The sequence below is a fragment of the Eublepharis macularius genome, chromosome 8 (assembly GCF_028583425.1).
Source record: "Eublepharis macularius isolate TG4126 chromosome 8, MPM_Emac_v1.0, whole genome shotgun sequence".
Lineage (NCBI taxonomy): Eukaryota > Metazoa > Chordata > Lepidosauria > Squamata > Eublepharidae > Eublepharis > Eublepharis macularius.
The window spans coordinates 81,875,907-81,900,920 of record NC_072797.1 but is presented as its reverse complement, the minus strand read 5'-3'; the positions used below and the strand labels follow the sequence as shown (position 1 = coordinate 81,900,920).

Here is a 25,014-nt window from a genome sequence, read left to right as displayed (position 1 = left end):
ACCCAAAGATGTGGGGCAGGGGAGATGCAGGGGTTATTTTATTTTGATTTTAACTGTAAATGTTTCTAATCTTATTGAAAACCTGCTTGAAACATGAGGAAAAGTGGGGTAAAATTGTTTTAATAAATAAGTAATATAAGCAAATATAGCAATAATACTCTGTATTATACTGCTCACATTTCATTGATCATTCCAATACCATGTAATGTATGCTTAAATTTAGAGTGAGGGTGAACTTTTGGGATCATTAACAAAAGACACTGTTTTAAAAAACAAATAAAATGAAACCTTTTGTCATCATAAACTATCTGGTTACATTTATATTTTATATTTACACTGATAGCTTGAATTTTTTAGTCCTGCTGAATAGCCATGAAATTCTCCTCAGAACAGATGTTGTAATGGCAAGACATATGTATTTTTACAGCCAAATACCTCCTCTTTAAATTGCAGTGGAGATTTGTAAATTCTCTTTTAAACATATATCTGGTAATATTCTTACTGTGATGCAAGTCTATATTTATTTTATATCACCCCATCCTTCTGTTGTTCCAAATACTCACCTCTTCCAGGTTAAATTACAAGAGAAAAAACACTATTGTGTTTTCAGCTGCCTTCTATTGCTCCATTTTGTCAAATAATTATTAATGATCCCAAAAGTTCACCCTCATTCTAAATTTAAGCAGACATTAGTTCTACAATAAACACTCTCTACAGTTCACTATCTAAAATTGGGTTGCCATTTTCCCACAGGAGATGAGGAATCTCCTGCCCCCAAGGGCCCGTCCTACCACTTGTTTAGCTGGGTAGTGGAAGAAAAAATGGGACTGAAGGGGGCGGGTTGATAGCATCCTGACAAGCTGACTTCACTTCTGGCACAACTGAAAGTGACTTCAGAACATCGCAGCACATCACAGGTCAAAACTTCGATGGTTAAACCATAGAGCTTGGCCAAATACTAGTGTGTCACTGGTAATGCTCTGACATCACTTCCTGTCACTCCAGAAGTAATGTAAGCATGTCGCTGGTGACATAATTGCATTGCTGGTGAGCCCCCTCCCCACCAGTTGCCAGCCTTGTGTTGGCAACCCTACCTATCTATAGTTCTCATATTACTGACTTTCAATTTGCTTTTAAAAGTTCTTTGTATTCTTGAAGGCAAAATACAAGGAAATCAAGACATGTACTGTAAACTAACAGTGCAGCAATGCATGAGACAATAAATTTAGTTTAGATGTAAGTGTGATAGAAAATATACTCTTCTCCCCTGCTACTTATGTATTGTTTTTATTTATTTACTTACTTACTTCATTTATACCCAACCTTTCTCCTCAACGGGAGCCCAAAACAGTTTACACCATTCTCTCTTTCTCCATTTATTCTTGTAACAACCCTGTGAGTTAGGTTAGGCTGAGGTGTGACTGACCTGAGACCACCAGCAAGCTTCCATGGTAGAGTGGGGATTCGTATCTGGTTCTCCCAGATCCTAGTCGGACATTCTAACTACTACACCACACATTGGCTCTCTAAGATATCATCCAAGTCAAGATGTCACAGTTCCTTCAAGCAGCACTTCAGATTTAATGTCTGATCCTGTTCTAGAACAACTCTTGCTAGATACAGCAAAACAATTGGAATTCTTTTCAGATTAAGGTGTGGTTTTCATTTGATTTAATAAATGAACAGAAATAATCAGGAACAGTATTAATGTGGAACTGTAATAAGCAGCTTTTCTTTGATTCTGAGGATTCTAAAGGTTTTCAGAGTTTGCATTTGGGAATACTGCACACTATCATCAGTCTGAAGATGTTTCAATACAAGTTACTTGCCCCAGGTTCAGTGCTGTTGGGGAAATTTTTTTGGGCCTGTTCCCCATAGAATTGTGATGCATGAGTATACCTCACCGGAGTTCCCTGACTTTTCTCTGTTCTTTCTCAAACCTGTTTTGTTGCAAAGTTTTGAGGAAAATTGCAGGACAGCCCAGATGGCTGCTGTGTAGGTGGATAAGTTTAGGTTTTGCCAGTCCTACCTACATAGCAGTGACCTTCCCCTTCCCCAGGCAAGCCATTTCTTCTCCTTCATCAGGGATTCTTCTCAGTATGTTTTTAAAAATCTGCAATTGAACATCTGTATTGATATAACACTGTAACAATGTGAGTGTCAGGTTCTCTGAGTTCACAGTTTCATTTTTTAAAGAAGTCTTCAGTCTCTGTCCTTGTAGAGATAGGCCTAAGGATTTTTTAGAAATGAAAGCTGGGAATTGAGACAACCTGATACACAGATTGTTATAATGTTACAGCAGTATAACAATATTCTATTGCTGATTTCTTTAACAAAAAAAAAACCTGAAAAGCCCTGGGGGGGGGGGTGCAATCACTGCAAAGGGACTAGAGCAAGGAAACTATAGGAAAACCTGCTGTGTAGAAGCCCTGTTACTGCTGTGCTGTATCAACACCTACCGCTAGGGGGGTGCACCAAATGAAAAATCAGTAAATCTGATTTTTTTTTTACCAATATGAGAAAAAATTAAGAATTCTTTGAATTCCGAATTGATTCTTTAATTCAGTTCAGCTATTTCTGAAAACATTGGCCATTGTTTTCTATGGGAAAATCCATTGGGAGGCTATCCGGAGGGATGGGGGGGGGGCGCATTTTTCAATCAAACTTCACCAAATTTTGAGAAAACCTACTCTTGTCTTCAGACCCCTCAAGTTTCATGAAGATTGGACCCCGGGACCAATTTTATGGACCCCAAAGAAGGTGCCCCAGCTCTTCATTATTCCCTATGGTGAAAATATCTGCGGGTGGCATTTTTCTAGAAAATTCCACTAGATTTGGAAGGGACCTACTCTTGACTGTCCTCTAGAAACCTCTCAAGTTTCAGGAAGATTGGCCACTGGAGGCCAATTCTGTGGGCTCCTGAACAAGGTGCTCTTAGCCATTCCATTGTTTCCTATGGGGAAAAGTCAAAGCTGAATCCCACTGCAGACACACACTAGGGAAAGGCTGCCATGGCCAAGGTACACTCCCAAATGCAATTCAAGCTCATTCCAGAGAAAGCCCAACAGAATCAAAATGAAGCAAGGAAATGCCTTGAGCTTGTGGTTGGGTATTTGGCATTTTAATCCAAATTCTGAACCAAACTGTACACCTCTACCTGCAGAAGCAATGGGGAAATTACACAAGTCTGTCTTTGTGTAGAATACATCTAGTTCTTTTCAATTTCCCAGTTCTTTTTTTTTAACTTACAAAGGATCTGTATATATAATCCCTAAAGAATTCTATAGAATGTGTAAAATCATGTGAGAATTCATCTCTTCTATGAGGATATCTAATAAAAATTTTTGCACCCTTTCTTGAAGGAGCTCAAAGCAGAATACATGGTTCAGCTTTCCTCATTTTATACTCTCAGCAGTCCTGTGAAGTAGATTAGGCTGAGAGAGAATGACTGGCCTAAGGTTACCAGTGGACTTGGTGGCAGAGAGAACATTTGAACCTGGGTCTCCCAGCTCCTTGTATAACATTCTCAGCAGTCATGTAGCACATCTTGATGCATTCATTATATTTAGTATGCAACTAGATAAAATCAGCAATATTTTTCTAAAAATTAAATTAATTTAACTCTTCCGAAGTTCTGCAGAATAATTCTAAAAATACAAATACACACACACACTTTAAAAATACAGAATATAGTTCTAAATCTGTTGCTTCTGCATTGACCAGCACTGCCTAATAAACTGGTTTATATGGAGTGGTAGGTTAACTTTCAAGAAATACTTCTTTTAAATTTGATACAGAAGCTGTTACAAGGTGCTGAGAATTTGGCAGATCTGAAATTTATAGCCACCGCAAAAGTATGAAAAGATGAAAAGATCCATGTTAAACAATTCAACGTCTTGAATAAATTACCTGAGAAATCTTTCCAGATCTTCTCTGCTGCATCGAGACCATGAAACATCTCCAAGATTCTGCCCTTTAATCCATTCTCCAGACATGATATGGAGACCATCTGCACAAGATGGGTGGTCATTGTCATGATTTATTCCCATGCTAAAAATATGAAAATAGAGTTTATTTTAAAGGGAAAATGTAAGAAAGGTTTTTGAAGTGTTTATAAAAGAGTGTTTACTTCCTCTCCTCTTACTTCACTTTTTGGTAAAATATATTTAAGTGTAAAGTTCTGTTAATAAAAACTTGACAATATGGATGCACATATGTCCATACAAATGGTTGATGTTCTAAATTTAATCCAAGGTTTAACAATATATACAGAGTTTGTACATGCCGAATATGACAAAGCTAAAATGCATAGACACCAGTGACACAGACAGAATCAGCATACTGGGTGAGAGGGAAGGCAAGGTATCCCATCTCCTCTGATCCTCACCATGTATAACTAAAACCTTATTATTCTTGATCCAATGGTGCAAATAAATAGGTCTACTTGACCAGTGTCTGTATGAATTGTGAGTAAGCAATGCTACTGTGCTCTTGGTAACACTATGTGGGCTGCAGAACATCATGCTATTGCAGGGCACTGATTGGTTAGTGAGATCTCCCCAGGTTGCTAAGCAGCTGGGAATAAACTGGGAAAGTCCGTTGTGCTTTTGCTTTTTTGGGTGCTTTGTCACTCCTGGATTACATCTTTGATTTGATGCCTTGGACTTAGAAAGTTTGATGCTGACTAGGAATGCTGTGTTACACTTTTGAGTTACCATCATGGCTTAGAAGGGCAAAAGATTCTGCCAGGTACATACAGCTAGATTTTTATTGTTATTGTTAGATCTATAGTTCTAGATAGACCTATATATATTTATTGTTTTATCTAACCTTTTACTGTTTTATTTAACTTTCTAAAATATAACCTTTATGCACTTTTTATTTATAATAAACAAAATATAACTGTGTGGTATTTCTTTGATCCTCAACCTAAATGAAAGTCCAGACTGGTTTGGTCCAGCAACTTTTTGGGAAACTTAGCAGAGCTGACTCTCATGTAAGGCCTAAGGCTTGTGTTCACGTCTCAAAATGGAGACAGTACTACCACTACTGTGTTCAGGGGGTGTTCATTTAGGATTGGGACTTTAATCCCCAGTTCTACTGAGTGTCCTGGACCAGCAAGCTTTTGTTTTCTTTACAAATGGAAGTGAAGGTATTCTTTAGCTAAACTATGTTGAAAAATCTAAATCAATTTTAATTCAATTGTATCATGAGATGACTACAAAAGAGATACTATGAAAGCACATTAAAATGCTTTCTGTCTTTCTTAAATCTCTCCAAATGTCTCCCTAAAAGAATGAAACGGGAAGTGGAAATATTTGGTACCACCAAAATCCAGATCTGGAATTCAGAATTGGAACCCTTTGAATTTGGAATTTAGAAAATACAGAATTTATGAATATCTGGAACTCTATTTAAGTCAATAGGAGTAGGCTTCCCCACTTAATAAAAGAAACACAAAAAGGAAAACCACTTTTACAAGGTTTCCCTCAGCCTTCTGACTCTTTCCTAGTGCCTATGCCAACCTCAAAGAGTTGAGAAGATATAGCAATTGCACACAGCAACAGTCATTATTGCCAGGCAACAATGCCAAGCATTAGTAAATGACTGTAATCTGGACATAAACTCTGAACAGTGCATATGACACTGGGGCAGCATCACGAATGACAGTAGAGCAGAGCACAGCTGGTACTAGGGAGAGGGTAAATACCTTAGGCAGCACTGGCAGGCAGACTCAAGCAGCACATAAATAGTTAATGCTGGGTAGGTGGGTGAAATCTACCCCAACAGTACTGGACATAGCACAGCTGGGTGAGAGAGCATGGTGCTGGAATAAGTTGGAAGAAGAGAAGGGGCAGAAGAAGGGGGACGAGACTGAAGGATGGCATACCCTGTACTGTACACTGAAGTGTGCCATTCTTTTTTTCTCAAAGGGCACCTCAGAGAAGTCCATCAATGTTCCTACAGCCTTTCCCATGTGCCTACTTCCTCTATCATGGCCACTTTTCATACTGCTGGTAGGACCCCCCCCCAATAAAACAATTGTAGCAGACCATAGACCAAGGAAAAGAAAATGAAAAACTCACACACGCTCACACAGAGAGGGAAAATCTATTATATAAATCTAAGCTAAATCCATCTATATCTAACAAACCTTATCCTTATACCTGATAAACCCAGAAAGGGCTCTAAATTTAAAATCCTCCTAATAATCTATAATCTAGTAAATCTAGTTTATTCCTAATATACACTAAAGGATATGGAGGAGAATCAAATATAGAAAGCGACACAGAGAAGACTTTTTCAACATTCTGAGGAAATGGTCAGGGGACTGCAGGGGAAATATATAGGCAGCTGTGCCATCATTCATTTATTTTATTTATGTCATTTATAGCCCGCCTTTCTCACTGAGACTCAAGGCAGATTACACAGTATGAGATTAGTACAATCAGTGTCAAGTACATTTCCATAAGGTATTTATTTAGAAAAGACCAAAGTGAAAGTACCTTCTAGCATTTGGGCTTGCTTCAGGATTTCATAAGTGCAGCCAGACATCATTCATATACTTCACTCTCACCATATTCCCCTTTCCCTTGGGAAGACCATGACAACATCCACCATGGGACAATGAGCTCTTTGCTCCGTTTCCATTCTCAAAAATCGAGGCTAAACTGTCTGAATAGGTTTTACTTTCCTCCTTCTGCAAGTAGTCTAGCCTGCTTTCTATAGGAGTCAATGGGACTCTGAATATTAGGAATTATTTCAAGCATGCAGACCTATAAAATTCAGATTTAGAATTATTCATAACTATTTCAAATTGAACATTATTTGATGTTTCTGCATATTTCCAAATCTGAATTGCACATCCCTAATGGGGAGCAAGAGCAGACTCAGCTTGTGATACAATTTATGATATTACTAGAAAATAAAAAGAGAGAAGAAACAAAGATATTTACTGTTAGTTACCAGCCAGTATGAGTAGATTCCCCCACCAAATTACATTGAATGAATGACCAAAAAAACCTAGAGATATGCATCAAGAAAGTTTCCGTTTCAGTTTTAGTTCTGGGGGTTCCAAAATAATTCTGTTCTATTACTGGTTTCTTCTGAGTCAGCTGGTGCTAGCTCAGAACTAGAGATGGGCATGAACAGAAAAAACCCCCGAACATGATATTCGTTGTTCACTGCCATCCACAAACAGGGACTTATGAAAAACCACGAACATGGATCTATTCATGAACATGTTTGTGGTTGGCTGTTCGTGGGGGCCAGCAGGCTCGCCTCCAGCCATCATCCAAGTCAAGATCCCTACTGCACCACTCCCAGAAACCTGACCTGAGCAGGCAGCAGGAAAGGTACCAATAATAAATAACAGCTTGGCCCAGAGCCTGGCAGCAGCCCTGAAACTTGAAGGGGTAGATCCCTATCCCACCACACACAAAGAAAATTCAAGCTCCAATGCACTCTATCAAAAGGCCAACAGCATCTGTCTCTCTACTGTCTGCAAAGTCAGAGCTGGGAGTCCCCCTCCCCCCTGGTCTTTGCTCCCTTGTTGTAACAAATTTTGAGCTCCACACTTGAAAGGAAGACCTGCCTATCAAGCTAAATTGGGCTTAGATTGGGGTTTCTACGGCAACAGCAGTTCAGACAATCCCTGCCTAAGTTGCCAAGGGAATTGATTGAGGTGCCAGACTGTCTGGCTTGATGAACAGCAATGAACAAGGCTTGCAACAACCACCTGTTCGTTTAGAATGGGGCCTCATGAACAGCTTTTTTGCAAACAGCAGATTGGGCTGTTCGTGGTTTTTTTTTGTTCATACTGCTGTTTGTGCCCATGTCTACTCAGAACAGACCCATTTGTTCTTCATTTTCATGAATATCAGCCCATTCCACCTGTGTTGGCTGTGCATGTGCAAACATAAACTTTTCTTTTCAAGTGGGGTGGAGTGGGGAAATGAGGTTTTGGGGCAGATGTTTTTGCACACAGGCACCAAAATTACAAAGAACCATCGACCCATCAAGTTTGAGGGTGGGGTTCCATTTTTATAGACCCCAAGAAATGCTTGGGAGAGGCACATATCAAGGCGAGCATTGTGCTGCACAGTGAGCAGAAATGTACACAATTCTTTTCAAAGGAGGGAAGTTGGGGAAACAAGGCTCTGTTCACGCAAAACCAAAAATTGCACTGTCCAAAACCCTTCAATCCAATGATTTTCTCCTCAAGCACATGAAAACTCATACAACAATGGACCCCAAAGAAGGCAAGTGTTGGTGGGCGCACACAATGGCGGGACACTTACATGGCAAGCCAGCACAGTGCGCAAGCAGGAAAGTGTTTCATTGCCAATCAGCAAAATAATAAAAAAATCTTTATGACAGCAAAGCCAATAAATTATTACCTTTGAGTCTTGCTGTTATGCTATGTTTCCCAGTGCCTTGTAGTTTTGTTTCCAAGATGAGGGGCGAATCCTCCTCACCCTAATCTGCTTTGCAACAGCCTGGGACTCCCTGTTTAAACCTGCTGGCTGCCGGCCTGTCCTTGCACTGTGCGTAAAAGCATACAGAAAGGGAGGACTAGATGTTGATTTTTCCTTCACGAGAATGGGGGGGAGATTGTCCTCTCCCCCCCTTTATTTTCACTAGACAAGTTGCTGGCTGCCAGTCTCTCTTTCCTATTTAAACTGGTAACACAGAGTTAATTAAAGAAGACAAAATAGCCGGAAGAACTTAACGAGTCTCCTTGCTGTGCTAAAACCTAAAAAATCTGACCAGATACCTTCCATATGGAATACTGATCTGAAAAGAGTTGAATGTGCGTGTGTGTGCAATGCACATGCCTGCTACCTCCTTGCCATTTAACGTTGGGTTAACAGTTTTAATCAAAGAAGCCCCCAAAGCCAGAAGACATTCTGAGCAAGATGAAATTCCTCCTAGTGCTCCTTGACTGCTGTCTTTGTAGGACTTCTTAGTTATAGTGAGAGGCCTTGGGAAACCATGGCACCTAAGAAAAGGACAACAGCAGCAGAGGCCACTGAATGGGCATGATGAACCAGCTCCATGTTCCTGGGACCTCCTGCCACTCCTTTATTAATTGTTTTTTCTTTCCAATGTTCACCCTAATATGCATAACATGAGCCTTTGTGGCTGTTGGGAGCTCAAAGGATGAAAGAGATACCTCCCTCCTCAGATCCCTGAGTGCAAGCCTAGCACATTATTGTGGTATAAACTTTCAACAGCTAGAGTCAACTTCATCACATACATGAAATAAATTGAATGTCAGCAGATACATTATGTACACTCACATACACTTATCATAGAGATACAGGGGTAGTACTAATGTTAAAAGACTATGAAATCTATTACACTTTGCTACATCCTGTCCTGGATAGTCCAAACAAACCCAATCTCATCAGAATCTCGGAAGCTAAGCAGGGTCACTCTTGGTTAGAAATTGGATGAGAGACTGCCAAAAAAAACAGGGTTGCAGAGGCAGGCAATGGCAAACTACCTCTGCCAGTCTCTTGCCTGAAAAACCTAAGCCGGGGGGGGGGGAGTAATTGTTGCTATAAAATTTTAGTAGGTGATAATTTTGGAAATAAAGAGGATAAAACAGGTGAAGTAGTTACAGAATATAGTAGTCTAATTTTTTTAACACTTTGCATTATTGATCTCTCTTAATCTTAAAAGTTATACTGTTTACACCTTTCTTTTGTTAGTAAAGTGCAGAAATCTAACAATAGATGTTGGAGGTACGTCCAAGCAAATGTGGAAGTGATGTACTAAGATTTTTGGAGATGGGAGCTGCTGCCATACAAGCTGGTAGCTTCCATCTCCCAAGAACCAATCACAGGGCACACACGGCAGATAGGCACAAAATGGGCAGGAGCTGCTGCAGGTACAAACAGGCGGCCACCACCCAAAACAATGCTAGTGCACAGTGGGAGGAAGTCACATTGAACCAGCTCCTACCTCCCTGTCCTTCTCTCCAGTTTCTAATGAATGTGGTTTCTACACCACTAAGGCCTCATTTACTCCATCACGTCAGAGATTGTTGTAGAGATCTTGGGACAATTCTGATCAGTGATGGTGATGGTCTTTAGGGGGAGGTCTAGAGAATGGTATAGTGTCTCTCTATCTCAGAAAAAATATAAGCTCAAAATCAGTGGAATGTTAGGAAATTTTTCTGATACTGCTGAACAATAACCAGAGAGATACCTGCCGGAGGTGATCATGTTGTAGATTAAAATGAGAGTTCTGAAGACAAGGTTACAAAGGCAGTAGCTGAAATGGGACTGCCATCATTTTAGAGGAACATCCAGAATCAGAATGCTTCTGTTTCTCCCTCCTCTCTTCTTTCCTTCAGACTGAGTAGTCAATTTTGAACAATTTGGGGACTTAGTGCACTCACAATCCTTGTGAGGTGGCATCTTGGAGTTTTTGCCCAATTTTGGCTGCTGCACCTGTTCTTGGTTCAGTCAGACAGTGATCCATAACAACAACATTCAATTTATTTACTGCCCTTCAGGACAACTTAGCACCCACTCAGAGTGATTTAAAAAGTGTGCTATTATTATTCTCATGATAATCTCCCTGTGAGGTGAGTGGGGCTGAGAGAGCTCTGAGAAGCTGTGACTGACCAACGTCATCCAGCAGGGTTCAAGCGGAGGAGTGGGAATCAAACCCAGTTCTCCAGATTAGAGTCCTGCCGTTCTTAACCACTACACCAAACTGGCTCTCCATGCCTTAATTATATCCTAGACTGGACTATTGCAATGCACTCTACTTAGGGCTATCCCTGAAGAGTGTTCAGAAGCTGCAGCTGGTGCAGAACACCACAGTTAGACTGCTGACCAGGGCCAGTTACCTGAACTTTATTACGAAAATTACACTGGCTACCGATCTGCTCCCAAGTCCAGTTCAAGGTGTTGGTTCTATCCTTTAAAACCCTACATAGCTTGGGACCAAAGTATTTGGAGGACCGTCTTTTCCCATATGTTCCTGCCTGGGACCTCCTGACTGTCCCATCAATCAAAGAAGCTTGGTTGATAGGCCCTTTTCAGTGGTAGCCTCACAATTGTGGAACAATCTCCCAAGGGAAGCGTGGCTGGCCCCTCTCATTCTCTATCTGCAAGAGGCAGCCAAATACTTTTGTATTTAGGATGGATTATGTTTAGTCACTCTTTAATGTATGGGTGGTTTTAAAACTGTTTTTAATGAATTTTCATGTTTGTTTCTGTTTCATATTGTAAGCTGCATGAGCTCCTCTAAGGTAGAAAGATGGCTAATACATGTTTTAAATAAATAAAATAAACCCATTACAAAAGCCTGACTGCTGTATTTTTGACCAACTGAAGCTTCTGAAGCATTTACAAAAGCAGCCTCATTCATGCAATGCACCTTGATGCATTACAGTAGCCCAGCACAAGTTTGCCTACGTTACACCAGCTTTCTTATCAGAGTTCTACACACACACCTCCGTCTCTTATCTCCTGCATCTTCTGTAACTTCAATAAACCTTGTGGTTAGAATGAGAGCTGAATATTTCCTCTCAGTAAAGTACAAACCAGCTCCAACTTAAAAGAGTACACTGGTCCATGGCTAATTATGTTAAGACATCGAAAGCTCCAAAATAAGGAACCAAATTGCTCAGACTCTGTTCAGTAAGCCAAGCAAATTAGCATTTCCACTGAGACTTAAGAGAGCAGCCCGGCTGCCTGGCTGTTCAAATTAGCAGATAAGCTCACAGGCTCTTTAGAACGCAGGATGGCAATTTTCAAGCACAAAAGCTGTCTGAAGTTATTTAAAAATCTTTAAAACCTTGCTTGGAACTCCTACACAAGCCAACTCCACTCCCTGCCCAACTGGAACTGGAACCTGGTGCATTAAAAAGGTAATGGTGCAAGCACCCTGTGCAAGCACCAAGTCATTAATGACCCATGGGGGGACGTCGCAACATGACGTTTTCTTGGCAGACTTTTGTTATGGGGTGGTTTGCCATTGCCTTCCCCAGTCATCTACACTTTACCCCCAGGAAACTGGGTACTCATTTTACCAACCTCAGAAGGATGGAAGGCTATGTCAACCTTGAACCGGCTAACTGAACCTGGCTTCTGCCAGGATTGAGCTCAGGTCGTGAGCACCATAATGCTCAGTCTACCCTTTATCTTTTACCAGAGCATGGATCACTGTGGCCAGATCACACTTTTTGAAGAATGGTGCTTAGATGAAAAATAAGAATGGGAGCAAAGCAGATCTGTTTCCTTCTTGATACGCTGCAAGTTTTGTCCATGTTCTCAGTTTTCAGACAACTGTCACCAAATAACCACCACCACTACCTTCTGGTAGAGAACATTTTATATTTAATGCTTACCATGAGTAATGCCACAAGATGATATAATCTGGATCCTGAATTCCAGTATATATATAATATAAATAGTTTAAAACTTTAGTGTAATTATGTTATAAATTGGGACAAATACATGGCTCTTTTCTGGATTTTAAAATTAAGTTTCTAATATATGGCAAACAAAATAAAACAAATAAAATGCTAAAGCCAAGTTCTGCAAGCAGCAGTATTTTAAAATAAACAGTTTTACTTCCACCTCTTATGTCCTACTGCCAAATATAATCATATAGCTGTTATGTTTTCAAATGATATAAGCTCAGAATGAGAAATAGAAACTCTTGGGGCCATTAAAGCCTCTGTAAATTGTAAAATAATAATGATGATGATAATAATTATTAGCGGAAAACATTCACATAATGTTATGATACTTTTACTACATTTTCACTATTATAACTATACTTTAAAGTCTACTAAAAATTAACCCTCGTCATTTAATCTAATATTGATGGAGTACCCTTTATTTGAAGTGTCTTTAATAATTGCCATATGTTAAATTCCATACAGAAAGCAATAATCTAGCAAACTAGAAGGTCAAGAAATATTAGGCTCTTCAAAAACCTTTTGAGGCTGCCTAAATTCATTGCTTAGGCCATGGTGCTGGAACATTAAAGTCCCAATCCTAGCCTACCACCATACCTCAGCAAGTGGTAGCAAAGGCATACTCAAATAATACAGACAGTCAGGGCTTTTTTTCTGGGGAAAGAGATGAGGGAACTGTCACCCAGGGCAACTCCCGGAAGGAGGTGGTGAGCCTCTCAATACATGCTCCTGGGACTGCGTGATGATGTCACTTCTAGGAAGTGATGTCATCATGCAGGTGTGGCTGCCCCGGAACCACTCCTGTGCTCCATGGGAGGGGGGGTCCGATTCAGCCTGGAACGGACTGCTCTGCCACAGGGGAGCACTCCCCCACCTGGCAGTGGCCGGATCTGGGCTATTTGGGGCCCAAATTGGGCCGAAATGGGCCTAAAATGGCCCGGATCAGCCTGGAACAGGCTGTTACCACACAGGAGAGCACTCCCCTGCAGGGTAGCAGCCCAAACCTGGCCATTTAGGGCCCGATCTGGGCCGTTCTGGGCCCAAAATTGGGCCGAAATGGGCCAGAAATGGCCCCAAACAGCCTGGAATGGGCTGTTGCCACACAGGAGACCACTCCCCCACTGGGCAGCAGCCCGATCCTGGATGTTTTGAGCCTGATCCTGCCCATTTTGGGCCTCAATTGGGCCTGAATTTTCCCTAAATGGGCCCCAAATGGCCAGAATGGCCTCCAAACGGCCCAGATCGAGAGTGAACCGGGGTGGAACAGGCCACTGCTGGCTGGAGGGGAAACCTCCCCCACCCAGCAAAGGCCCGCTCCTGGCCATTCTGGCCCCAATCTGGGCAGTTTTGGGACTGCATGATAGCATTACTTCTGGGAAGTGATGTCATCACACAGGCATAGCTGCCTCGGGAGCATTCCTGTGCTCCATAGGGGGGTCTGATTCAGCCTGGAATAGACTGTTCCACCACGGGGGAGCACTCCTCACCTGGCAGTGGCCGGATCTGGGCCATTTGGGGCCCAAACTGGGCCCAAATGGGCCCAAAATGGCCCAGTTCAGCCTGGAACAGCCTGATCCACATGGGAGAGCACTCCTTCACAGGGCAGCAGCCCAATCCTGGCCATTTTGTCCCCAATCCAGGCCATTTCGGCCTCGATCCTGGCCATTTGGGGCCCTAAATGGGCCAAAAATTGCCAAAATGGACCAGATTGGGGCCAAAAGGGCCTGGATCATGCCACTGCCAGGCAGAAGAACCCTCCCCCACCTGGCACTGACCCGATTATGGCTGTTTCGGCCCAAATCCAGGCTGTTTTGGGCCCTAATTTGGCCCAAAATGGCCTCAATGACCCAGATTGGGGTCAAAGCGGATTGGATTCGGTTGCTGCCTGACAGGGGCCATTTTGGCACCCTTTGGGCTGGTTTGGGCATATTTAGTGCCCCAAATGTCATGGATCGGGGCTGAAATGGCCAGGATTGGGCTGGTGCTGGGTGGGGGAACCAGGCGGCACAATCCAGGCTGTTTTAGGCCTGATCTGAGCCCAAAATGGCCAAAATAGGCCATTTTAAAATACCCACATGACACCAGTCATGTGGGAATTTTAAATAGCTGCTGGAATGCCGTTCCAGGGCCTTCCAGCTCAAAAAATCCCTGCAGATAGATATTACTGGGGACATTATGCAGACCTTACAGATATTGAAACCAAACTACAAACTGGGATTTCTTATACATTTCCAGCGTTTCATGAAAAGGAAGTAAAAGCAAGTAAATTCAGAAAGCCTTTGACACTTATATTCTTCAAATGGTCATCCATGCAGTCACAAATAGACCCAAAATGTCTGCCAGTGGAGGCAAAGCCAAACACAACACTTCCCCTCCTTGTTATGCAGAAGAATTACATGGCAACCACACTGAACAGATGAAGCCACCTTATTCAGACTCCAGCCATTGGTCCATCAAGGTTAGTATTATCTGTACTTTTGTTGGAAGTATGATGTAGCTGTTAGGAAGAAAGTAAGCCTAAAGGAGGAGTGGATTGGCTTCTGCTCCTCTCATGCAACAGCTCAGCTCCCTGGACTCTAAGACCAGAAAAAAACACCTCTCTGCTTTACCAAAGAATCTTATGGCAACAGCTGGTCCATGCCGTCACTCTCAACTCCTCTGCCTCATTTTATACCACAATGAATGCATGAAGCAGCCATATACTAAACAAGACTAACGGTCTATCAAGATCAGAATTGGCTGACTGGCCAGGATTCTTGGTGACTTATTTAATTACATTCAAGTTATTTAAACTTCTCTGTGGGTTCCCATATTGATAGTGTTGCCAGCTTGCATGTGGAACCTTAAGATCTCATGAATTTACAACTAATCTCCAGGTGACAGAGATTAGTTCCCCAGGAGAAAATGGAGCTTTGGAAGGTGACTCTATGGTATTATACCTTGCTGAGTTCCCTCTCCAGATCCACTCCCAAATTGCCAAGAAATTCCCAGCACTGAGTTGGCAACCTACATATTAATAAGCCTTTTCTTTTACATGGGTAGGGGATTGATTTTTAAAACTTTTTCCTGTAAAAATTATAAAAGCTTGTTCCTCAAAGAAGAGAAATTGATTAAAAAGAAATGAAGGGAAATCCAAGGGGAGAGGGAGAAAGAGATTGAGGAATAAAAAGAAGGAAAGCCTGAAGGGCTTAAAAAGAAAGTGAGAAAGACCCAGAACGACAAGTTAAATATTGCAACAGCTCAGTGTTCGAAAAAAGTAGTAACAATCAAGAAACAACAGAAACCAGAAGTTAACTACATAGTAGAAATTATTTATTTAGTACATTTTTATCTTGCTCTTCCCTCCAAGGAGCTCTGGGCAGTGTTATCCTATCCCAAGGTCACCCAGTATCTGCTTTGCATGCAGACAATTAAGGTTCATTTTCCAGCATTTCTAGTTTTTTTAAAAAAAAATCTGGTAGTAGGTGATATCAAACATTTCTGTCTGGGCCAGAACAAAGCTCCCTCCAGATTTTTCACTTCAGTGTGCTCCGAATTGTTACGGAGCATACCGAAGCGGTTTAAACACCTGAATCCCGAAGCAGCTTGCCATTTTAGGATTCGGGTATTCTGGAATGTTTTCCTGCTTCGGGTAACCCGAAGTGGGAAACCCATGCACATCCCTACTTGAGAGACCAATGTTCTGACTGAGCATAAGAGAGCTTCATGTGTTCAAGAAAGAAGAACTTGTCAACAGCAGTGTTAATTGTTTGGGAGGGGGGATGGATCTCTTCTCTGTGAATCAAAACTTTTTGATATGGATAATATAAAGATTATTTCATGGTGTAGATTATATCGGTTAATGTTAATGGCCTTAATAATCTTATTGCAATGAAATTACTCTGTTAAACACAGGGGGAAACAATTCCTCCCAGACATGTACATAAAAGGGATTAGATCATGTTTCTAAAGAATAAGGTGGATAGGAATCATTTATATATTACAAGTCCTGACCAGGATAGCCCAGGTGAGCCTGATCTCATCAGATCTCAGAAGCTAAGCAGGGTCAGCCTTAGTTAGTAATTGGATGAGAGACCTCCAACAAAGACCAAGGCTGTAGAGGCAGGCAATAACAAACCATGCCTGTTAGTCTCTTGCCATGAAAATCCCCCAGGGGTCACCATAAGTCAGCTTTGACTTGAGGGCATTCTCCACTACCACATCTTACAGAACTCAGAAAATAAAAGGGGTAGCAATTTATCTAAAGGACTGGATATTGGATAAAGGCTACTAGATTATACATTCTGTTACTATCCAATGATCGATTGGGTATTTTAACTACTGAAACACTGGATGCAAAACAGCTTTTAAAACAGTGGGTAGTTGGATCCTACCATCTGTATGGAAGGCACACAGAGCTTTCCCACATTCCCCTCCATCACTGCACCTCCCTCTAACCTCTAGAAAGATCAATCCTGGGTCCACACAGAGGACTAGCCATGACAGTTGATAGGCTAGAGTAAAAAGGGGATGAAATTGCCTCCTCCCCTCAGTAGAGCACGCACAGAACAACAAAACAGAGCAATTTCAACTTCTTGTCCCCCTCTCACTCTAGCACCCTCCAACCCATGGGGCTGTTCATCCACACAGGTCTTGCAAACTATTACTCCCTGGAGAGGAAAGCAGAAGAATTATAACTTTTGCATAGAGCGGTAGGATACTGACCAATATTTTCAGGATTTTGCAGAATGGAGGCAAGCTCTGTGCTACAATGGACAGGGTGGGGGACAGGAGGCTGTAGAAAGAGTGGATTCCCATGCTGCCCCGCACCTCTGCCTGAGCTCCAAAAATGTACTTCAAGCCATTAGCAGACACTTTTTAAACTTCATGGCTTTGGCAAGCCTCACCACCCCCTTGCTTCAGTTTGGGAGAATTCTTTGGTTTGACATTGGGGTTCTCTGGTTTGAATCCCTTTCACTATTTTGGTTCTATTGGGCTTTGTTGGTTCAGCTTGCATTGGGAGCAAGACTTGCATTTGGGAATCATTTTTGGCCTTTGTTTAAGGTTTCCCTTTGCCTGGAAAGCCTTGGAAATCTTTTCCCCATAGGAAACAATGTAGGCTGTGGCTGGGAACCCCTTGTTTATGGGCCCATAGAATTGGACCCTGGACCCAATCTTCCTGAAACTTTGGGGGTCTTCAGTGGACAGAAAGGAGTAGGTTCCCAGAAAATTTAGAGGAATTTCCGTGAAAAACGTCCCCTAGCCCCAGGGTTGGTTTTCCCCATTGGGAATAACAGCTGGATAGATTCAGGAGGGTTCTCTAACTGGATTAGAGAAGATGAACTGGATTCCAGGGATTCCAGATTTATTTATTTATTTATTGTATTCCTAAAAACTGGATTCAGATCAACTGAATTTTTTTTTAGCACACCCGTAGTCAATGCCTGTAAAAACAAAAAAATCAAAACCCAGAAACTTTTAGGGAATTTCCCCTCCCCATTCCCTTTCAAAGACCCTTTTCCAGGCCTTCCTGTTGGAATAGGCAACTTAGCATGCCTTGGACATTGGGGGGTGCTGCATGTATCTCTGTATTTATGTGTAAGTCTAGCAAGCTGCTACTCTCTTGTCTAAGGTGGGAATGCCTCCTGACTCCTCCTTCTTGTCTCTTTGCCTCTTGGAAGATATCTCTCTCTTGCCTCATGGTCTTGGAAGGAGAAGGATGTAACCCCTCCATGCTCCGCCATGAAGGCCTTATCCACAGACTCACATCTCAGCCTTGCCACCTATCTCAGGCCGAGGTTTAGATTTAGGGAATGTAACTCTTTAGATTAGGATCTTTCCTTCTTCTCCAAGATATTGCTATGGAAGGAATCTACTTCAATAAAACTATCTTTATATGGTTTTGTCTGAAGACTAATTAATGCACGTTTGGAATTTTAAATGCTTTTGCCTAAATAATTCTGCTGTGTTACCATAAAGGTATCACTAACTATATACGAATTAACCAAATATATCCCAATACTTCTGACTCCTTCATGTATTTGCTAGTTTCAGTTCTAGCAAAATAATTTAGCCAAGCACTCTATATAGTTATTCAAACAACTGAGTCTTAAGGTTAAATCTACTCTTAGGATTGATGGATGCCAAAATAAGTTATTATTTGTGTTGTCTACTTACTTGTGACCCATCTCGTGGGCAATGGTAAATGCAAGATTCAATCCATTGTCCTCTGCAATGATACACTTTCTTTTCTCACTGCACATCCCATTCAAATATGCTATGCCTAGGAAACACAACCAACACAATTAATCATCGTATGTTATATTACCATTAATCATTTCTATGTTTTTCAGTACTAAATGTTCTATAATGGCAGATCCAGCAAGTTCTTGCAAGCAGAGCTGCCTACTCCAGGTTGAGAAATTTCTAGAGATTGGGGGAGGGGGTGGCTGGGGAGGAGAGGATTTCAAAAGGGACCTCAGCAGGATATAATGCCATAGAGTCCACACTCCAAAGCAGCCATTTTCTCCAGGGAAACTGACACCTGTAGTCTGGAGATTAATTGTAATTTCAAGAGTTCTACAGGCCCCAAGTTGGAAATTGGCAACCTTACCTGTAAGTAGTAAACCTGCAAGCATGCTACTTGCAGGTAGGATTCACACTTGAATATGTAATACAAAAGAAGAGTTATCTGGAATCTTAAAGAATAACAAATTTATTGACGCCTAAGCTTTTATGTGCTTGAACCCACTTCATCTGATGCAGTGAAGTGCATTTCAGAGATCAAGATTTTTATACACAAAAAGGGGTTTTTTAAATGAACAACAGAGTAAAAAGTCTGGTTTGTTTATAGATAAGCACTGTGATTATTCACAAAGCTGTCAAACTTACTGAACCCCCAAACCATACTGTCAAACTTTGTAAAATAAAAATTCTGGAGTAGAATTTAGCCCCCAAATTAATTGCTATATAAAATGCAATAATCTAGTTATGAAATCACACATTTATTCAACTGCTTATTATATACACAGAGAGAGGTTCTTGACATCTTGCTGGCTTAGAAAACAAGGTTGCACCTATGTGTAACTGTTGTTCATCAAGTGTCTTCTGTGCAGGCACACATGGGAACTGCGCATGTATAGGCCAGCCGCAGATGTATCAAAGCTCCAAAAGGCACAAGATGTTTGCCTGGCCTTTTCACACGTTTTTCAGTGGGCATGGCTATAAAAGGTGAGGCAAGCAGATCCCTCCCTCAGTTTACTAAGCCACCCATCAAAAAGGAGAAAATAGCATATTAAAGAGTACACAGCGGGAAAAGAGGGACAGATGTGTGCCTGCACAGAACACTCAATGAACAACAGTTACACGTAGGTGCAACCCTGTTTTCATCATCGTCATGTCTTCTGTACAGTCCCACATGGGAGATTAGCAAGCTAACTTACCCAGGAGGTGGGCATGTTGCTCTTCATCTAAAGAGACTCTTCAAGACTGCTTTGCTGACTGCAGCGTCCCTTCTGAAGTCTACGTCAATGGTATAATGCCTAATAAAGTTGGACAGCATCAACCAGGTGGCCGCTTTACATAAATCCACTAGTGGAATGCTCAAGTTAAATGCTGATGAGGTCAATTGGGCTCTTGTAGAATGTGCCCTGATGTCCAGAGGGCAAGGCTGTTTAGAATGTTTATAACACTCCTTGATGAGCCACAGCAACCAATCTGAGATGGTCTGAGCAGTGACTTTCTGTCCCTTCTTAGGTCTTCTGAAGGAGATAAAGAGGTTAGGGTCCTTTCGCCTTTAGTCCTATCCAGATAGAAACACAGTGCATGTTTTATGTCCAGTGTGTGCAGCAGTCTGTTGGCCTCTGTGGAGGACAAGGGGGAAAACACAGGTAGTGTAATGTCTTGATTGAGGTGAAAAGTAGAGACTACCTTGGACAGAAACTGGAGGCTTGGGCGGAAAACCACGTTGTCCGCAAACATCCTGAGGAAAGGTGGATCATACCTCAGGGCTTGTAATTCACTCACCGTCCTAGCTGATGTTATGGCCACTAAAAAGGCTGTTATGGCTGTCAGAAATTTGAGAGGACAGGTAGCTAGAGGCTCAAAAGGCTTATGCATGAGGATTGTCAAAACCAAAGACAGGCTCCACTGGGAACTGGGCTTGGAAACTGGAGGGTAAATGTTATCTAACCCTTTAAGGAAGGGTTTGCATTCAGGTTGGGAAAAGAGGGACTTACTTTTCACTCCTTCGTGATAGGCTGAGATGGCCACCAGATGAACCTTCACTGAGGAATTAGAGAGTCTTTGGTCTTTTAACAGAACCAGATAGTCTAAGACAGATGGCAGGGATGCCAATGAAGGAACCAAGCCCTATTCAAAAGCCCAAATGGAGAAATTGCCAGAATACGACTTCTGAGTGGAAGGTTTTCTAGCTTGTAAAAGTATGTTTCTGACTGAGGAAGAGAATTCTACTCCAGAGGGGACACAAGCCAAGCTGTCAGCTTCAGTGTGCCTAAATCATGGTGAAGGACCACGTCATCCTGGAGAAGGATTGGTGACAGCGGGAACCAATGTCTCCTACCTTGTGGCATTCTGGACAGGGTGGAGAATGAAATCTGTCTTGGCCAATAAGGGGCTGATTGGCCAATAAGGGGCTGACACTCATTTTGATTAGTGTCAAGGTCATGAGAGGAAGGCATACAGTAGACTTCCTGACTAAGATATTTGAAAAGCATCTCTAGGGATGACTTTTCCTTGCCTGCTTGAGAGCAGTATTGGGGGCACCTCTTGTTGACTGAAGTAGCAAAGAAGTCTACGCTGGGAAATCCCCACTGTAGGAATATGAGTTGTAAGAAATCTATGTGAACGGACCATTCGTAATTCTGGTCCCTAGACCAACTCAAGGCATCTGCCAGAGTGTTGTCCTCTTCAGCAATGTAGATGACTGAGAGGGAGCCCAGATGTTGGATTGCCCATTGCCAAATCAAGGAGGACTCTCGGGAGAGGGACAGAGAGACCATGCCCCCCTGCTTGTTCAAATAATGCATGGCAGTTGTGTTGTCCATGCATACTGGGACATTCTTGCCCCTGACAAAGTGAAGGAAAGCTTTCAAAGCAAACCAAATACCCCTTAGTTCCAGAAGGTTGATATGCAGCTTGGACTCATGCCGAGACCCAAAACCCTGCACCTGATTGATTCCAGAATAAGCCCCTCTACCTGTCAGAGAAGCATCTGTATAGATGGAAAGGTGAATGATTTTGAAACTGAATGAGGTCCCTACCATTAGGTTATGTTCATTGTTCCACCAGGTCAAGGATCTGTGTATAATCCTCAGAACCAAGAACAGCTTGTACAGGTTCTCGTAGTGTGGATGGAATATCTAAACGAAACAATTTTGTAATGGCCAGAGCCTGGCGAATGGTACTATCAGTGTCAGAGAGGCTATGAAACCTAACAGGTTTTTTTTAATTTGCCTTGTGTTTTGATGCCTGCAAGAATGCACCCTGTTTAGAGTGGCTAGGAACTGGGTTATTCATTCTCTGGTGGGAAAAACCTGAGCTAGTGTGGAGTCCAACACTGCTCCCACAAATGTTACCCTTTCTTATGGAACCAAGGAAGACTTCTCCAAGTTGACCTATAGACTCAACTGGTGGAGGGTCGACAGGACTAAGGAAGTGTGATGGGAAATGGACTCCCTGGACTGGCCCACAATAAGTCAGTTGTCCAGAAAGGGAACGTGGTGCAATCTTTTCCCCTGAGGTGACCAACCACTACTGCCAGCACCTTGGAGAACCCGAAAGGCAGAGGAAAGGCCAAAAGGAAGGACCTTGTAATGGAACCTTTTGGAACTGCATTAAAAATGGAGATATTTTCTCTAATGAACATTTATTGGCACATGAAAGTAAGTGTCTTTCAAATCAACAGCAACGAACCAACAGTCATTCTCTAGGAGGGGTAAAACATCCTTTAATGATAATATGCTGAACTTTTTTGGAACAATAAATTTGTTCAAAAAATGGAGATCTAAGATGGAGCGAGAGCCCCTTGACCTTTGTCCATCATAAAGTAGTGTGAATAAACCCCTTCAGAACCATGGTTCAGAACCAGTTCTGTCGCTTGTTTCAGCAACAAGCTTTGTACTTCCTTTACCAACAGTGTTTGAGGCTGAATAGGGTTCAACTGGGGAGGAACAGTCCTGAACTCTAGGGAGTAACCTTCACAGACTATCGACAGTGCCCAGAGCTCCTGGGTGATCTTTTCTGATGCAGGTAGGGGCAGAGATTGACCGACAGGGAGGGAGAAGACGTCCTGGCATCAAGAACTTTGCTCAGTGGCCCAACTGCTCCCTGGGGAATTGGAACCATCTTTCAACTTATGGCAGAAGTACCTCTGTCAAGGCTGGTTAGATGGAAACATGGAAGTAGTGTGTTGCTAGTTGATGGAAATATTGGGTTGGTTGAGATGGGATATTGGGTCGATTGTATCTGGGATTGTAGTGGGGATAAGGCCTGGGAGGGAACCGGTACTTATATGGTATGACCAGGGTATTCCCTAGGTACCTAGCATCACTTTATCATCCATTATCTTTTTTAATGCATTATCTGTAGTAGATGAGAAAAAATCATTGCCCTCAAAGGATAGATCTTCAACCCATAATCTATGATGAGGAGCCAATGCAGTTGTTCGGAACCATGCGTGCGTCCGTATAATGATGGCTGATGTAGTTTGTGCAAAGCAATCCTCAATGTGTCTCACAGGATCTGTTGCTTAGAAAGCCTAAGATCTTCTCCCTGCAGTATTGTTGTGAGGCATTGTTTCTCATCAGGGATGAGACCTGGTACCTGGCCATAATGACCTCATAGTTGCCAATATGGAAGTTGGGGGTCTTTGAGGCACAAACCTTTCTCCCTAAAAAATCCAGTTTCCTGCCCTCTTTATCTGTGGGGGCAGAATGGCCAGCAACCCTTGGAAGACCTTTGCTTTGGAGGGTTTCCATGACTATGGAATTAGCCGGAGGATGGTTGAATAAGAACCCAGCCCATCTTGTTTGGTTTTGTAAAGGTCTAACTTCTTTGAAGTCATTGGCACAGATGCCAGAGTCACCGGACCCATTACCTCAGAGACTGGATCTGAGGTCGGAGTAGAGCAATTCACTTTAATCTCCAATGACCTTGCCATCCTGACCAACTGTTCAGAATAGAGGTGAAGGTCTTCAGTAGGAGACACAGTAGAGTCCTCTGTTATACATTCGGGAGAGGATGGCTTGGATGCCACGTCGGAACCAAAGTCGGAACCTGTTGGAGTGTGCTGGATGATCAAGTGCTGGTTCCGCAGTCTCAGAATCCTCTGGAACCATTGGAAGAACCAAGACTGGTTTTGTCTTCATGACTGAAGGATGAGGCCCAGTAGGGTAGTAGTTGGGATCCTCCCACAGATAACAGTGAAGTGGCGGGTAGAGGCCCGGAGATCCCTCAATGCCATAGGTGTAGTAATGGTAGGGAGACTCATAGAGGTATGAAAATCATGGACGTCTATGACTCCTGACGACCTCTAGACAACTCTTGGTATCAGAGAGAGCCAAAGAAGCCACTTCCTTCTGTGCAGGTCACACTGGGGAAGGTGGTAATGGAGATAAAGCCATTCCTAATTCAAGGAAGTCTGGCATTTCACCACCTAGAATGGCAGGAACTGAAGCCAAACTATGCCTAAGAGTTGGCAAAAGAATTCTCAGAACCGCAGGTGGACTGGATGCCACTGAGGTGGATGGAGCCAAAGCTGAGGATCGTTTCTTCTTCTGTGGTATTGGAGCTGGGTGCTTATCAACATGCCTTGACTTCAGCTTGGCTTTTTTCAATGGTGGCTCAGTAGAAAAACCAAAGTGGGCCAGAATCTTTAGAAGGAACCAACTGGTTCATATTATCGGTGCTTGGAGCCGAAGTAGGAGGAACTGACCAGTTCATATTATTGCACTTAAAGCTGAAATGGGAGGTACAGAGGAGGCCTGTTCTGGGTGCTGTGACTTTAGAATTGGAGACACCCTTCAGGGCTGATTCCCAAAGAGCTGCCTTCAGGCATGATGCCCTTTCATGCTGGGCCTTAGGTGTGAACTGCTTACAGACACCACATCTGAAAGTGTCGTATGCCTCACCAAGGCACATGAGGCATTTGTTGTGCCCATCGGATTGGGCCATCTTGGAACTGCACCTGAGGCACTTCTTGAAGAGTGCCTTTGAAGTCATATCTTCTTCTTCTTTCTTCTTCTTTCTGCTTGGAGTTAAACAGGAGCTCAAAGCACACCCTTCTTCAGCGGCAGCTAAAGAAGAACTGAGGAAGAGATCTGATTGCTCTGCTTTTTATAGCCACACCCTCTGAAAAAGCGTGTGAAAAGGCTGGGTGAGCGTCTCGCGCCTTTTGGAGCTTTGATACAGCCGCAACTGGTCTGTGTATACACAGTTCCAATGTGGAACTCCACAGAAGACACAACAATGAATCTACACTTTCTGTCCACTTCCATCCCAAATATGTACAAATGAGAAAGGACTTCAGCATAAACTCAAGGAAACAATCTTCTTTACTATTAGTTCATACA

At 42.5% G+C, this 25,014-nt stretch overlaps 1 protein-coding gene across 1 annotated transcript in view; it reads right to left on the bottom strand.

Annotated features, from left to right (window-relative positions):
- The window catches only part of ADAMTS19 (ADAM metallopeptidase with thrombospondin type 1 motif 19), a 177,015-nt gene that overhangs the window by 67,734 nt on the left and 84,267 nt on the right, over positions 1–25,014 (bottom strand). The window contains exons 8-9 of the mRNA XM_054987442.1: positions 18,602–18,707; positions 3,910–4,050 (exon numbers count right to left, since the gene is read on the bottom strand). Of these exons, the coding sequence (XP_054843417.1) occupies positions 3,910–4,050; positions 18,602–18,707 (247 nt within the window). The remainder of the gene's footprint in view (positions 1–3,909; positions 4,051–18,601; positions 18,708–25,014) is intronic.